Source organism: Orcinus orca, chromosome 15 (assembly GCF_937001465.1).
Source record: "Orcinus orca chromosome 15, mOrcOrc1.1, whole genome shotgun sequence".
In the NCBI taxonomy this organism is placed as follows: domain Eukaryota; kingdom Metazoa; phylum Chordata; class Mammalia; order Artiodactyla; family Delphinidae; genus Orcinus; species Orcinus orca.
This window is the reverse complement of record NC_064573.1, coordinates 50242073-50258582: the sequence shown is the minus strand read 5'-3', so window position 1 is coordinate 50258582 and position 16510 is coordinate 50242073. Positions and strand designations below refer to the sequence as shown.

The 16510-nt window shown below is 37.6% G+C and overlaps 2 protein-coding genes across 9 annotated transcripts in view; one reads left to right on the top strand and one right to left on the bottom strand.

Annotated features, from left to right (window-relative positions):
* The window catches only part of RBBP8 (RB binding protein 8, endonuclease), a 96507-nt gene that overhangs the window by 52908 nt on the left and 27089 nt on the right, over positions 1-16510 (top strand). For all 8 annotated transcript variants that reach the window (XM_049698128.1, XM_049698127.1, XM_049698125.1 and 5 more), the window contains 3 exons: positions 9231-9406; positions 11326-11430; positions 15706-15791. In XM_049698128.1, coding sequence (XP_049554085.1) covers positions 9231-9406; positions 11326-11430; positions 15706-15791 — 367 coding nt within the window. The remainder of the gene's footprint in view (positions 1-9230; positions 9407-11325; positions 11431-15705; positions 15792-16510) is intronic.
* The window catches only part of ESCO1 (establishment of sister chromatid cohesion N-acetyltransferase 1), a 1212023-nt gene that overhangs the window by 1188114 nt on the left and 7399 nt on the right, over positions 1-16510 (bottom strand). The gene's annotated exons all lie outside the window — the stretch shown is intronic.

The window sequence follows — 16510 nt, the reverse complement described above, 5'->3', positions numbered from 1 at the left end:
AGGATGATACCTCAGGCTCCACTGGAGGTGTTTTGTAACAAGCTGTATATGCTCTGCATTACCCTTCTTTTTTTTTTTAATAGATCTTTATTGAAGTATAATTGCTTCACAATACTGTGTTAGTTTCTCTTGTACAGCAAAGTGAATCAGCCATGTGCATATATATATCCCCATGTCCCCTCCCTCTTGAGCATCCCTCCCACCCTCCCTATCCCACCTCTCTAGGTCATCACAAAGCACCAAGCTTGTCTCCCTAGGCTATGCTGCTGCTTCCCACTAGCTATTTTACATTCGGTAGTGTATATATGTCAGTGCTACTCTCATATCGCCCCAGCTTCCCCCTCCCCTACTGTGTCCTCAAGTCCATTCTCTATGTCTACGTCTTTATTTCTGTCCTGCCACTAGGTTCATCAGTACCATTTTTTTTTTTAAGATACCATATATATGTGTTAGCATACGGTATTTTTTTTTCTCTTTCTGACTTAACTTCACTCTGTATGACAGACTGTAGGTCCATCCACCTCACTACAAATAACTCAATTTCGTTTCTTTTTATGGCTGAGTAATATTCCATTGTACATATGTACCACATCTTCTTTATCCATTCATCCCTCGATGGACATTTAGGTTGGTTCCATGTCCTGGCTATCGTAAATAGTGCTGCAGTGAACATTATGGTACATGTCTCTTTTTGAATTATGGTTTTCTCAGGGTATATGCCCAGTAGTGGGATTGCTGGGTCATATGGCAGTTCTATTTTTAGTTTTTTAAGGAACCTCCATACAGTTCTCCATGGTGGTTGTATCAGTTTACGCTCCCAACAGTGCAGGAGGGTTCCTTTTTCACTACACCATTTCCAGCATTTATTGTTTGTAGACTTTTTGATAATGGCCATTCTGACTGGTGTGAGGTGATACCTCATTGTAGTTTTGATTTCTCTACTAATTAGTGATGTTGAGCATCTTTTCATGTGCCTCTTGGCCATCTGTATGTCTTCTTTGGTGAAATGTCTGTTTAGCTCTTCCGCCCATATTTTAATTGAATTGTTTGGTTTTTTGATATTGAGCTCCATGAGCTGTTTATATATTTTGGAGTTTAATCCTTTGTCCATTGATTCGTTTGCAAATATTTTCTCCCATTCTGAGGGTTGTCTTTTCATCTTGTTTATAGTTTCCTTTGCTGTGCAAAAGCTTGTAAGTTTAATTAGGTCCCATTTGTTTATTTTTGTTTTTATTTCTATTGCTCTAGGAGGTGGGTCAAAAAAGAGCTTGCTGTGGTTTATGTCAAAGAGTGTTTTTCCTATGTTTTCCTCTAAGAGTTTTATAGTGTCTGGTCTTACATTTAGGTCTTTAATCCATTTGGAGTTTATGTTTGTGTATATGCTGTTAGGGAGTGTTCTAATTTCATTCTTCTGCATGGAGCTCTCCAGTTTTCCCAGCACCAGTTATTGAAGAGGCTGTCTTTTCTCCATTATATATTCCTGCCTCCATTGTCATAAATTAGGTGACCATATGTGTTTGGGTTTATCTCTGGGCTTTCTATCCTGTACCATTAATCTATATTTCTGTGTTTTTGCCAGTACCATACTGTCTTGATTACTGTAGATTTGTGGTATAGTTTGAAGTCAGGGAGCCTGATTCCTCCAGCTCCGTTTTTCTTTCTCAAGATTGCTTTGGCTGTTCAGGGTCTTTTGTGTTTCCATACAAATTGTAAAATTTTTTGTTCTAATTCTGTAAAGAATGCTATTGGTAGTTTGATAGGGATTGAATTGAATCTGTAGATTGCTTTGGGTAGTATAGACATTTTCACAGTATTGATTCTTCCAATCCAAGAGCATGGTATATTTCTCCATCTGTTTATGTCATCTTTGATTTGTTTCATCAGTGTTTTATAGTTTTCTGAGTCCATGCATTTCATCTCCTTAGGTAAGTTTATTCCTAGGTATTTTATTCTTTTTGTTGAGGTGGTAAATGGGATTATTTCCTTAATTTCTCTTTCTGATTTTTCGTTGTTAGTGTATAGCAATGCCAGAGATTTCTGTGCATTAATTTTGTATCCTGCTACTCCACCAAATTCATTGATTAGTTCTGGTAGTTTTCTGGTGGCATCTTTAGGATTTTCTGTGTATAGTATCGTGTCATCTGCAAACAATTACAGTTTTACTTCTTCTTATCCAATTTGTATTCCTTTTATATCTTTTTCTTCTCTGATTGCTGTGGCTAGGACTTCCAAAACTGTGTTGAGTAAGAGTGGCGAGAGTGGCCATCCTTGTCTTGTTCCTGATCTTAGTGGAAATGCTTTCAGTTTTTCACCATTGAGAATGATGTTTGCTGTGGGTTTGTCATATATGGCCTTTATTATGTTGAGGTAGGTTCCCTCTATGCCTATTTTCTGAGAGTTTTTATCATAAACGGGTATTGAATTTTGTCAAAAGCTTTTTCTGCATCTGTTGAGATGATCATATGGTTTTTATTCCTTAATTTGTTAACATGGTGTATCACACTGATTGATTTGCACATATTGAAGAATCCTTGCATCCCTGGGATAAATCCCACTTGATCATGGTGTATGATCCTTTTAATATGTTGTTGGATTCTGTTTGCTAGCATTTTGTCCAGGATTTTTGCATCTGTGTTCATCAGTGATACTGATCTATAATTTTCTTTTGTCGTGATATCTTTTTCTGGTTTTGATATCAGGGTGATGGTGGCTTCGTAGAATGAATTTGGGAGTGTTCCTCCCTCTGCAGTTTTTTGGAAGAGTTTGAGAAGGATGAGTGTTAGCTCTTCTCTAAATGTTTGATAGAATTCACCTGTGAAGCCATCTGGTCCTAGACTTTTGTTTGTTGGAAGATTTTTAATCACAGTTTCAATGTCATTACTTGTGATTGGTCTGTTTATATTTTCTAATTCTTCCTGGTTCAGTCCTGGAAAATTGCACGCTTCCAAGAATTTGTCCATTTCTTCATGGTTGTCCATTTTATTGGCATATAGTTTTTTGTAGTAATCTCTTATAATCCTTTGTATTTCTGCTGTGTCAGTTGTGATTTCTCCTTTTTCATTTCTAATTTGATTGAGTAGTGTCCTCTCCCTTTTTTTCTTGATGAGTCTGGCTAATGGTTTATCAATTTTGTTTATCTTCTCAAAGAACCAGCTTTTAGTTGTATTGATCTTTGCAATTGTTTTCTTTGTTTCCATTTCATTTATTTCTGCTCTGATCTTTATGATTTCTTTCCTTCTACTGACTTTGGGTTTTCTTTGTTCTTCTTTCTCTAGTTGCTTTAGGTGTACCCTTCATTTTTAAAAAACTGAATTCTGAATCACATCTGGTTCCAAAGATTTCAGATAAGTGGTGGTTGACCTACATTAATTTATGTTCTGTGAATTAATTTGGCACATGTAGCTTATGGTATTTTGAACACATCAGCCCTGATATTTATGAATTCCAAAGATAAATAACTAGTCTGTAGAGGTTATACAGAATTAGATGGGTGAATGCCTCCAAAACCAAGGTTATAAAGTGATTTATAACTAGATAATGCCATTTCCTTGGTCAACTGTGAATTCTAATTTGTTCAGAATTAGTTTTAGTGTTCTCGAATTCACAGATTTTTCTGTTGAAGCTCATTGATACATTAGAAAAGAAGTAAAAGCTGAAGTTTGTAATAACAGTGAAGATCAATCATATAGATGAGCTCAGGGCATGTATGTTTTATTTAGTACATGGCCTTAGAACAGTGTAGGAGGTAATCCGTTGTGTCTTTCAGTTCTCTCCTGAAATTTAAGATAGTTATTCTCATAAGCCAGCTTCTTTTACAACTTGTTCTCCTCAAATTCCCTTTTGCTTTCAGTCAGAAAAAGTAGCAAGTATTATCTTGCCTGAAATTTCCCTGAACTTCAGAAAAAGTGTTTATTTATACTTTTTCTTGTTAAATGCAGTAATTCTGACTCACCTCGTCTGGGTTTGATGTTACAGATACCTTCCTTTTTTGTTGTTGTTTTTGTTTTGTTTTGTTTGGCTGCATTGGGTCTTTGTTCCTGCATGTGGGCTTTCTCTAGTTGTGGCAAGCAGGGGCTACTCTTCGTTGCGGTGCGTGAGCTTCTTATGCGGTGGCTTCTCTTGTTGCAGAACACGGGCTCTAGGCGCGTGGGCTTCAGTAGTTGCAGCACGTGGGCTCAGTAGTTGGGGCGCATGGGCTTAGTTACTCCGCAGCATGTGGGATCTTCCCAGACCAGGGATCGAACCCACGTCCCCTGCATTGGCAGGTGGATTCTTAACCATTGTGCCACCAGGGAAGTCCCACAGAGACCTTTTATGGTAGGACAGTTGTTTAGTGACACTATAGTAAGAAATTATTCAGAAAAAAATTTGCTGTTATAAAGTTCAAAATATATACTCAGCTGTACCAGTCACAGAAGGCAAGTAATTAAATAAGCTAAGTGTTGAGGTCATGACTTGTTTGGGGAAATGGATGAGCTGGATGTGAAAGTCAAAGGAGTCTTCTTTTTTGTTTGTTTTTTAAAACCCAAGTCCTTGACAGTGAAAGCACAGAGTCCTAACCACTGGGATGCCAGGGGGTTCCATCAGTGCTCTCTTTTAAATTGAATTCCTTGTATAACTTCTTTAACAAATAGCCATTGTTTGAATACCTCTAATACAGGTTCACTGTGTCCCAAGCCTATTTAATTTTAACGAGATGATACTGTTAAAAGTTCTAAGTTTGGGTAGAAGTCACTGTACAGAGTGATATTTGTTGATTCTGATTTTTGCCTTCTGAGACCATCTGGAGCAAGTTTACCACCCCCCCACCCGCCTTCTATTTGATGGCCCTTTGTTTACATGAAGACAGGGTACGGGGCCCTCCTGAGTCTTTAAATAGGTAAATATACAGAGTAGATATTCTCTGTTCATTAACTGTTCTTTGTGAGACATTACTTCAAGACTCTTCAAATTATCATTTTTCTTTAATGTTTCAGTTTGTCAATATTTTAATTAATTCAGTTGTCTTCTAGGTATAGTCTGACCAGTAGAGCAATACTGCTCCCTCCATTTTTCTGTATCTTTTTACTTGTATTAATGTGGTCAAAACATACATACATTACTGGTGGTTCTTTACCAGGTTTACTGCTAACTAGAACCTCTAAGTCAAAGTCTTCCCTATGGCTTTATAGTAGTTGTTATGGTAACCTTCTATCAAAGGAGTCTTCATTGTAAGGTAAAGAGCACTATTGATTAAATACTATTTTCTGGGCATTGCATTACATTTTTACATATATTATTTCTTTCTCACCACTTTCCCACAAAAACAAAGTAGGGAAGTACAGTACTGTATCTACTTTAATAGAGGCTCAGAAAGGTTTACTAACTTACCCAATGTGACTAGTAAATGTCAGATGCAGGATTTGAACCCAGGTCTACCTCAATTTCAGAGTTTTTAAACCCTCTGTATAGTTTTGTGCTAAAACAGCCTTAGAAGGTTACCTGCATGGTGTCACCCTGCGTAGGTGGATTCTCTCTCTTCTGACTCACTTCAGTGAGGCTTTTTATCTTGCATTTATCCTGTTCTATTTCATTTTGTTAGATTTGGCCCATTATTCCAACCTCTGGGGGTCTTTCATATGTTGATTTTTTTCCTACCATGTATTAGGTTAACTTTTATTCTCAGCTTTGTGTCTTCCACAAATTCAATGAATATTCCATCAGCACCCTCATCAAAATCAGTAATAAACGTTGAACAAAACCTGCCTGAGGATGGAGCCCTGAGGCATACTTCCACAGGTTTCCTCATCGATATAATTCTTTGTCTGATGGTGTTCAGTCAGTTTGGAGTCTGTCTTTCTCTATTAATACCAAGTTTGTATTTCTCCCTTTTGTTTACAGTGAGAAGATAACGAGAGAGTCACTGTCAGATGCCTTCCTGAGAGCAAGATATGCAGTAGAGCATTCCTCAGAAAACTAGCTTTCTAACCCTATTTTTAAAAATTAGTCTTATTTGAATTATTCATATTATAAACTGGTTCCAAGAAAGCAGGGTATCAGACTCATTAGTGTATATTTCAGGGAACCCTTTTTTTGAAAATCAGAATGTTTAAGTGAACCTGATAGCTGTAACTACTTCATTAAATTTAAATTATATTTTAACTGGAAGTGTAAGTTTTTTGGAGGAGGAGAAAAGCTTGAATATTAAAAGCTTCTTTACAGACTCATTATGAAGGGAGACCCTGGATCCTTACAGCTCTTAGAAAAATGGACAACTAAAATTGTTTTGACAGGAATTTAAGGGGAGGCTCTCGGGCCACTAGAAAGAAAAGTGGAAGGAGAAAGATGGCCAGTGTACATAATTAACCTAAAGCTGTGGCATAACATGTTAACTTTTCTCAGAAAATCAGAATGAGACCTAATGCTTTAAAGAAGAAACTTGGTTAACACATGGAAAGTTGTTTTGTTTTGTTTCTTTTTCTTTTATGACAGGACAAAGGAGGACAAAGCCAGCACTTGTTTACTTAGTTTGGACACCTCTAGTTAGAGCTGCGTGTGTGTGTGTGTGTGTGTGTGTGTGTGTGTGTGTGTGTGTGTGTGTGTGTGTGTGTGTGTGTGTGTGTGTGTGTGTGTGTGTGTGTGTGTGTGTGTGTGTGTGTGTGTTTTCCTTTTGTGATCCCAGCTACTTCTAGCTTGACTCTGCCAGGAAAGCAGTTTCTTCTCGTGACTCATTCATGTTTCAGGTTGAATTTTTATGACTAATAGGCAGGTAGCCTGTGATGTGATTAATTAAAGTGAGGTCAGATAGATTTCATACTCCATTAATTTGTAAAGGTTTCTCGTATGACTTTAGTTTACTTTGTTTTCTCCAGAATAAGATGGTAGAATTGTAGGTAGAGATTAGATACTCGCTCTAAAGATTTTACTCAGTATAGAGTATAGGATTATAGACCACAAATAATATTGATATTATCTAGGAAATTAAGATACAAATCCATTAGGAAAAATTAATCTCTTTTAATTAAAAAAACATCTCTGTTGGTCATAATTTATAAAAATCTCATTATTCTTTGTTTGAAATATGTAGTATTACAAACTGATGAGTATATTAGGATAGACTGGTTTTGTCATGTAAAGCATAAATGCCTGACAGACTGATAAAAATTGGTGGCAAATAAGGTCAGTGATGGCTTGACATGGGAAAGGCAGTTGAGTTAAAGTGAATTAACTTTATTTTACTCAGTACCCACAATTCAGTCCAAACCCAGTCTTTAGGTGCCTTCGGGCCTGAATTGAATTGGGCAAGAACATATGCCTAGATCAGCACAAATTTATTTTTCTAGTGAAATCTGGGAACCTCTCATTCATTCATTCAATAAATATTTATTGGGCATGTACCAAGTACCCACTATTGCAGACACTTGTGATGTATCAATGAACCAAAAAGATCCTTATCCTCTTAGAGCTTACTTTCTGGCTGGTGAGCAATAGACAAATCAATTATGTACTATGTTAGAAAGCAGTAACTGCTATGGATAATGTAACAGCAGAATAACAAGGAACTAGAGTACTAGGGTGTGGGAAGGGGGTTGCAGTTTTAAATAGCATGTTCAAGGCAGGCATTGATGAGAAGGCAAACACTTGAAGAAGATGAGGTAGTTAGCCATGTGATATCAGGGGATGAGCATTCCAAGCAGATGGAACAGCTGGAGCAAAGAACGTAAAGTAGGGGTGTGCCTGGTGTGTTTGAGGAGCCTGGGGAAGCGAGGGTGGCTGGAGTAGAATGTAATATGAGAGGAGTCAGGTAATGGGGGAGGGGGATGATCAGATCAATCATTATAAGGAGTTTGGCTTGTGTTTTCAGTGAAGTGGGGAGATGTGGCAGGTTTTAATCAGAAGAGTGACATGATATGATGTAAGTTTTAATAAGACTATTCTGACTGATGTGTTGAGAGTACTGACAGTGAAATGTGGATAGAAGCAGAAGTAGAAATTCAAAGTCTGAGTCCTACTTGTAGTCAGTCATCAGCCCCATGGTCTATACCAAGGATAACAGTGTTGTCCTGGGAGTCTGGCTGCCAGGGTTTAGATCCTGCTTCTGTTAAACGTTTTGATTTTATTTTTTATAAATTTATTTATTTATTTTTGGCTGCATTGGGTCTTCTTTGCTGTGCGTGGGCTTTCTCTAGTTGCGTTGAGCGGGGGCTGCTCTTCATTGTGGTGCACGGGCTTCTCATTGTGGTGGCTTCTCTTGTTGCAGAGCATGGGCTCTAGGCGCTTGGGCTTCAGTAGTTGTAGCTCACAGGTTCTAGAGCACAGGCTCAGTAGTTGTGGTGCACGTGCTTAGTTGCTCTGTAGCGTGTGGGAATCTTCCCAGACCAGGGCTTGAACCCATGTCCCCTGCATTGGCAGGCGGATTCTCAACCACTGCGCCACCAGGGAGGCCCTTCCTATTTTATTTTAGTAAGTGACTTAACCTCTGTATCTGTATTTTCTGTTTGTAAAATGAGAGTAATAATGATAATACCTTATACTTAAACTGATACATGTAACGCTTTGAACAGTGCCTGCCAGTGTAAACCTGCAACAAATGTTGGTGTTACCAGTGTTAGTACTATTTATCACCCTGAATTTGTCATTTGCCAAGTCTTGTTGATTCTGTTGCCAGAGTGTTTAACACTGGTCCCTTCCTTTCCATACGTATCTTCAGAATTCCACTTCAAACCCAGAGAAGCTCCTGCCTGAACTATTACAGCCACTACTTCCTTTCTTTCTGTCCCAGTCAATCTTGCACAGTCTTGCTGCTAGATTGTCACATTACTTCCATTCTCTAAAACCTTCATTCCTTTCCTCTTGCTTTCTAAATTATGTGCACACTTAGTCGAGGCTCTCCTTCATGTAGTTCCGGCTTGTCTTTCTCTAACACAAGTACACAGTACTGCCTGCCTTTAACTCAAACTTGGAGGATCCTCTGCTGATTTTCTCTGCCATTTGAAATTCTTTTAATTTCACCTCAAGTACCACCAACTACACTTTCTACTTCACTTCTCACAGTAATATTCCCCACCTGGTACTCTAGTCATGTGAGTATTTCTCTAATCCTTGTATTTAGACTTGGAACATCAGATGCAAGGAATTATATCTCTTACGGCTTCATACCTGTGTTCTGCTGTCGCTCATACCATATGCTAGATGTTTTAATAAATATTTATCAAACTAATTTTCATTCAGTTGTCCTTATTTTCCTGTAGGAATGATCAACCACATCAAGCAACCGATCTTGAAACTGAGGAAGATGTTATTCCAGATTCACCAATAACAACCTTTTCATTTTCTGGCGCTAACCGACTACGAAGGAAGGAGAACCTCCACGTCCGATACGTAGAACAAACACATACTAAACTGGAGCACTCTGGGTGTGCACAGGGTAAGGACTGGAGTTGTAGTTTAGTTACCTGGTTCTGTTAAAAAAAAAAGTATGCATCTATTGTTAGGAAGATAGTCATTTTTCAGGTAACTTACGTTACAATTGTAAGTTTAACTTCCATTAGTGAAGTGACTGGGAAGGCATCTACTGCCCGTATTATGTATAGACATGTGTTGCTCATCTGAATATGTAAACACTCAGCATTTTACAAAGGTAGTGAATAGTTTTCTTTTTATTTAAAAACTATTTCTATGTGTATATATCTGAGTAGGATACATGGGAAGAGGAGATATCCTAACATTAAGTTCCACCTACTGTGTGCTGGTTATTTTGCTGATTTGACTACATTATTACTGTGTTTTAATCCTCAGGACAGGTTTGAGGTAGCTACTAGCACCTTCGTTTTATAGATGAGGAGAGATTTGCTCTTTAGAGGGGTTAAGTAACCTGTCAAGTAAGTAGATGAGTCAAAATTCAAATATAGATCTTCCTGGCTCTAAACTATTGTAGTTTCCAAGTCTTATCCACAGCTACTCCCACCAACGCTTTAACTAGCTATTTTTATTTTTTATAATATGTAGCGCTTGGTGGTAAATCCATAAATGGCTTTATAATGTATCTACTTCGTGGCTTGTCAGTGGCATATTTCTAATTCCAAGCCAGTTGACCATTTCTGCTAAATGCTTTGGAAATACCTTTTCATGTAGTCCTGAAATTTATCCTGTGATGTGATACAGTGCTTATTCCTTTTAATATTAATCTAAAAGTAAATATTTTTAAAACTTTCATCTTAACCTAAACTGTTTGTAACAAGGAAAGCACTCGAGGGAAAGGAGTATACACAGCCTTAGAGATATTTTTCTAATGCAAATAAATTGTTGACAGTAGCTATGCCTTTTAAAGAAACAGTAGATCTTAATCTTTGATACTGGAAAATTGACAGTTTTCCCCCATTTTATATGAGCTTGCATCACCATCTAGTGGAAAACAAAAGAATTGTTAAAAATCTTACACGTAATTAGGAGCTAAATTAAAATATAAGATCATGGATTTAGAATGAACATTTGTGGGCCTTTTTGTCTGGTATCAGATAGAACATGAATCACTACAGATAAGCATGGGCATAATTTAGATCATGTTTAAATCCATTTGAAAGAATATCCAGAAAAGCAAATCACAGCAATTTTCTTTTTTAGGAAAAGTTGTCTTTTGTATCTAGTAAAATGCTCTTGGTTTATTTCTTCATTCTATGAGAATAACCTGTAACTATTTAAAACTTTGTCAATTTTAATCTTGTTCTGATCATTTTTACTTGGAATATGAAATTCTGCTTTTAAAATATGCTTTTGAGCCATGCAAATTATGTTAAAACTAATTTAATGACTAGTTACTCCTTTTCTCTTTCTAACCACCCATGCTTATTTATTTTTACATGTATACTGCTTTTTAATGATAATTTCTAGTTATAATTAGTAAAAGTCTATTTCCCTTTACTTTGTCCTTCTTTTGGTTTTCTTTGAATTAAACCCTTAAATAGTGGAATGATTTCTGATAAAGCATGTTTCAGCTTTCCTTCCAGAAAATGAAAACTCTAAAACAAAGATTGAAAAAGCTGTATGATGCAATATTCATTTCAAATGAACCTACTGATTTGCAATGATACACAAGGAAAAGATACATTAAAATATTACAACTCTAGAAGGCTTAGGTCCGAAGAATTTATCTGTTCCAGTCCTCTCTACCCCACTGTCCTAACTACCAACTTTGTTTCTCAGTGAAACTAAAGGAATAACCTTTTTAGAATATTAAAGTTACGTGAATAAAATGCACTTCTAGTGCATTTAAAGATAGATTTGTATTGGCTTATCATTTTTCATGATTGTTTGTTTATATGTAATCTCTCTTCTTTTTTCCCTTAGAATTGAGAAAAATACCAAAGTCTTCAACTCATCCACCACATAAACATAATGAACGTGAAATTCTAGTGGCTGACACTTGTGATCAGAGTCAAGCTCCAGTGGCTAGTAAGCAAGATACTGAGATTACTGTATAAGTTTAAAATTGGTGGACAAGAGTGACCGTCTGAATTAGACATTTTAAAATATTTTCCATAATTTTGTTTGTATTATTTGTTTAGCAGTCTTTTTCATATTGGAAAGTAATGTTATCCTGTTATTAATTCATATTAATATCCCTATCCACAGTAATTACAATTGCTAGTAATTTTAAGTAAATAAGGCTTTACTGTGGTTTACTCATTCATTCAATAAATATTTGGATGCCTAATGTATACCGGGCACTAAACAAAACAAAATCTTTAACCTCATAGAGGTTACAATCTAGTTGGGGAAGAGAGAAAATAAATATATGTTAGATGGATCAGGGGCTCTGAAGAAAAATAAAGCAGGGTAAGAAGAGATATTAGAAAGGCTCACTTTGGGTTTCCCTGGTGGCGCAGTGGTTGAGAGTCGGCCTGCTGATGCAGGGGACACGGGTTCGTGCCCCGGTCTGGGAAGATCCCACATGCCACGGAGCGGCTGGGCCCGTGAGCCACGGCCGCTGAGCCTGTGCGTCCGGAGCCTGTGCTCCGTGACAGGAGAGGCCACGGCAGTGAGAGGCCCGCGAACTGCAAAAAAAAAAAAAAAAAAAAAAAAAAGTTGTTGAAAGGCTCACTTTAAAAGCAACATTTGAGCAGAGACTGAGGGAAGCAAGTGAGTCGTGTTGATTTCTGGGGCAAGGGCATTCCAGGTGGAGAAGCCAGTAAGCACAAAGGCCTTGAGGTGGGGGTGTTCTTTGGTTTGATTGAGGAACATTAAGGAGCTCTGTGTGGCTGGGGCAGAGTGAGTGAAAGGGAGATTGGTTTGGGCAACTCTGTTCTTTAGAGTTGCTATTTGCTAAGAGGAGAGAGACAGGGAGCAGGAGGTTTGCAGGGTGGCTGAGGGTAGGGGTTTGGTTTTGAGAATATTTTGTTTTCAGATGCCGGGTAGACATTCAGGTAAAGATTTTGGATGGGTAGGTGGGTGTGAATGTAGAGAAGTCTAGCATAGAGATACAAATGGAAGTTGTTAGCATGTAGGTGGTGTCTGAAGCCATGAGACTGGATGAGATAGCCAAGCAAGTGAGTGAAGATGGGAAAGAGAAGAAGTTCCAGTACTTAGCCCTGAGGCACTCCATTATGTAAAGGAGTGAGTCTCAGCTATTTTTTATTATCACTCCCACGTGGCCTTTTTAGACACCCCACCGCCCCCCTGCATCACTTCCCCCATGAGATTTTAATACTGCAGATATACTGTATTGAGTGTATGTGTATCTGTGTCTCATACATAAAAATATTTTTTTGCCCCCCAAGAACCATTTTCACTTCCTCGGAGGCAGTATCGCAGCTGTTGGGATGATGATTTAGAGATTGTGAAAATGAGGAACAACCAAGTAGCCAGAGAAGGAGCTGCCAGTGAGATAGGAGAACCAAGATAAAGTGGCGTCCTTTAAACCAAGAGAGAAAGGACGGAGTGGTCACTGTGGAGAACAGTGCTGATAGGTCGCAGAAGATGAAGACTGAGTATTGACCGTTGGATTTGGTCCCCTGGGGATCATTGAGTGTTTAACTCTCAATGAGAGTTGTTAAAGTGTAGAGGTGATCAACTAGACTATCATGTTCAAGAGAACCGGAAGGAGCACTTGTGAACAAGTCCTTCGGGGCCTTTTTGTGGTGAAGGGGGAAGGGAGAACGGACAGTGGCTAAAGAGAAACATGGGTCCAGGGAGGATTTTAAAAGATGGACTATTATAGCATATTCAGCATGTTTTTATGCTGATGGAATGATCTTGTAAAGAGAGAAATGAGTAATTCTGGAGAAAGAGGGAACAATTGCTAGATCCTTGAAAAAGTGAGAGGAGATGAAATGCAGAGCAAAACTGGGAGGACTGGCCATGGTTAATCACTTACTCATTTTATATTAGTAAAATTAGTAAAATCAGAGCCTATACTCTGAAAGCTACAAATTATTTATATTAGTGTATGCATGTTTGTGTGCATGTGTATAGACAGACTGTCAGGCAAAGGCTGCAGGGGACGTTAGACTGTGTCAGAACCTTGCTTCTCAGCACTCGGGAGCCCATTTTCTTCTGCTGCTGCCGGAACTTTACTCCATCAGTTGTTCTCTTATCCTGTATCTCCAGTTTCTCTGCAGGTTCGTTCTTTTCAACATAAAGATACATGTTATCTTTTGTCTTTTAAAATAACCCCCTCTTAATTGTCTCCACTCTCAGCTAGAGCTTCTCTTCAAAGCTGAAAAAGCAGTCTGTGCTCAATTTCTCCTTTCTGTCAACTCCCATTCACTCCAGGAAGAAAAAGGGGTGCAGGGGAAGGGAGGAAGGAGGGCGGAAAAGAGGGAGAGGAAGGGGGAGAAAAGCGGACACATCCTCACACTCTCTTCTCTCACTCATTACATTGGAACTGCTTGGCAGTAGTCATCAGAGACCTCCTGGTTGTTAAATCTAGTGAATGCTTACCAGTCTTTATCTTACTTGACCTTTCTATGACATTTGATAGTGCACACACTTTTTCTTGAAGTGGTGCCACTCTCCTGATTCTCTTACTTATTGTTCATTTTTCACCTTCCATTACTGGCTATTCTTTCTCCATCTGTCTTTTAAATGTCACTGTCCCCAGTATATATGATCCTTGGCCTATTCTTCTCTCATTTTCTGTTTCTGGAGGAATCTTCACTTAGAGTTAGTATTCTGCTACCACCTATATGATAATAAATTCCAAATCTATCTCTTTCCAAGACTTTTCTCTTGAATTCCAAACTGATGTATCTGCCTGCTATTGAACATCTATACCTGGATATCCTTCCACTTCAGCACGTCCAAAGTGAGACTTTCTTGTCAAACCTGCTCATCCTTTTATTTACAGTCTCAGTAAATGACAGTTTACATACCTCTTTGAGTTACCTAAATCAGAAAACTTCGAATCATCTTCGATTCCTGCTTCTTCAACTCTCATACGTAAATAGTCTCCAAGTCTTATTGATTGCACCTCCTACACATCTGTCATGCACATTCTTCTGCACCCACATTATACTAGTTTGGGCCATCAGCATCTCTCATGAGACTCTTTTAGTAATCTAATTAGTCCCGTTGCCTATTAGTGAGCGCTTCTTGTTCTGTCAGCCTGTCTGAATCACCTTTTTAGCCCAAATATTGCATCTGTCCTCCATTAAAAAACCCTTGAATATCTCTTCAGCCTGTCTGAATCACCTTTTTAGCCCAAATATTGCATCTGTCCTCCATTAAAAAACCCTTGACTATCTCTTCATTGTCTACAGGATAAATTTTAAATTCTTTAGCATAATCTGATCCCTTATCAACCTGTCTGCGCTCATGTCCTAACTACCATTTTAGCTTTTGCACTTTGATTTCCAGCAGTTGAACCACATGTAGTTGCCTGAACATGCAGTTTTGTTTCACATATCACACCTTCCACATACCTAGAATCCTCTCTGCCCCCAGCCCAGTTTAATTCCTTTTTCTCTCAAGGGTCAGCTTAGTCAACACTTGGTGAGCTTTCCTTGTTTTCTCAAGGCAGATTTAGGAGTCCTTGCTCTGTGTTCAAATGACCCTTTTATGTACCTTTAATGTTTACCACATTTTATTGCAATTTTCTTTATACCTTTCAACTATAGCAGCCCATAAGCTCCTTGAGGACAACAACCTTTTCTCTTCGTAGCACAATGCCTGAAACCTAGTATGTGCTACATAAATACTTGTTGACTTATTGAAACTCCGTATACATAAAACTTTATAAAATATTTGAACACAGGTGAATTCTGTATAAATATGTTGTGTTAGCTTAAAACTTGAAAATTATGCAATGCTGAAAATCTCTGCACTGTGAGAGTTTTCATGAAGTGAAACTCTCATGAAAGTGTTTTCATGAAAGGTTACTATATAAATACGGTTTGATATTCATGCTGTGTCTTGTATCACAAGAACTCCATTTAATTATGTTTTTTATTTTTTTCCAGTGGAAATAAGAAAAATAATCTACCTGTTAACATTCAATTCATTTAGGAAAAATAGAAAACTAGCTGAAAAAGTTTGGCAAGTGTAGGTGCTAGATACCTGCAACTTATTGCAATTTATAGTAGATATTTTGGACTTTACGTAGAATTTTAAAAATTGTTCAGTGCCATTTTGTAAAGTGGTCCTTTGAGCTTTTTCTTTCCTTTTAGGTATTTTTTCATACGTCTAATTTCTACAATTGTATAATTTGTTTTGGTTTTTTTTTAAACTTAGATACTCATGGAAAAAGCAGTTATCCTCCTGATAATTTAGCTACAGTTGTTGCTGAAACACTTGGACTTAGTGTTCAAGATGAGTCTGTAAGTAATTGTTTACTTTGGTGATGAGTTAATTAGTGTCTTTTGAGGTCAGTTTTTCGAGAATTGAGCAAGAGAAAAATTATTTTATCCAAAGATTATTGGATAAAGGCCTAGAACAAAAATTGATGTGACTAGAAAAGCCCATTTATATTATTCACCCCAGGCAGTCTCAGAAATCTAGAATCTTTAGAATTCTTGGGATATATAGGTTGTGGGTTGAATCAAAATTTATATGACTTAGAGGATTTAGCAACCGTCTTCCCTCTCCCCCTCTCCTCCCTACCCTATTCCAACTAAGAGAAGACTTTAAGAGAAGTCTTAAACCTTTAGGTTGATTTCAGAATTTATTGGATCTTTTCAACATCCTTTAAACCAGGCTTTGATTTGGAAGATAGTCTGAATTCTTGGGTCTACTATAGATCCTTTAATTCATCTTTGTCCTTATAAATGCCAGTCCAATTAGACCACATCTTTAGGAATTGAGTCAGAAATTGACCCCATGATTTTCTTTTCGTTGTTTTAGTTCTTCCTTCCATCAGACACATTTACTTTTTTTCTTAATTGATCCCTAAAAAATGGAACCCTTGAATTCTTCAGTCTTAGGGAAGTTTCATTTTGGTACAGCTTTAAAACTATTCTTTTGCTTTAGTCAGTAAATGTATATATTGAATATACATTTAGTATATGTAAATGTATATTCAAACCATTGAATTGGTTTT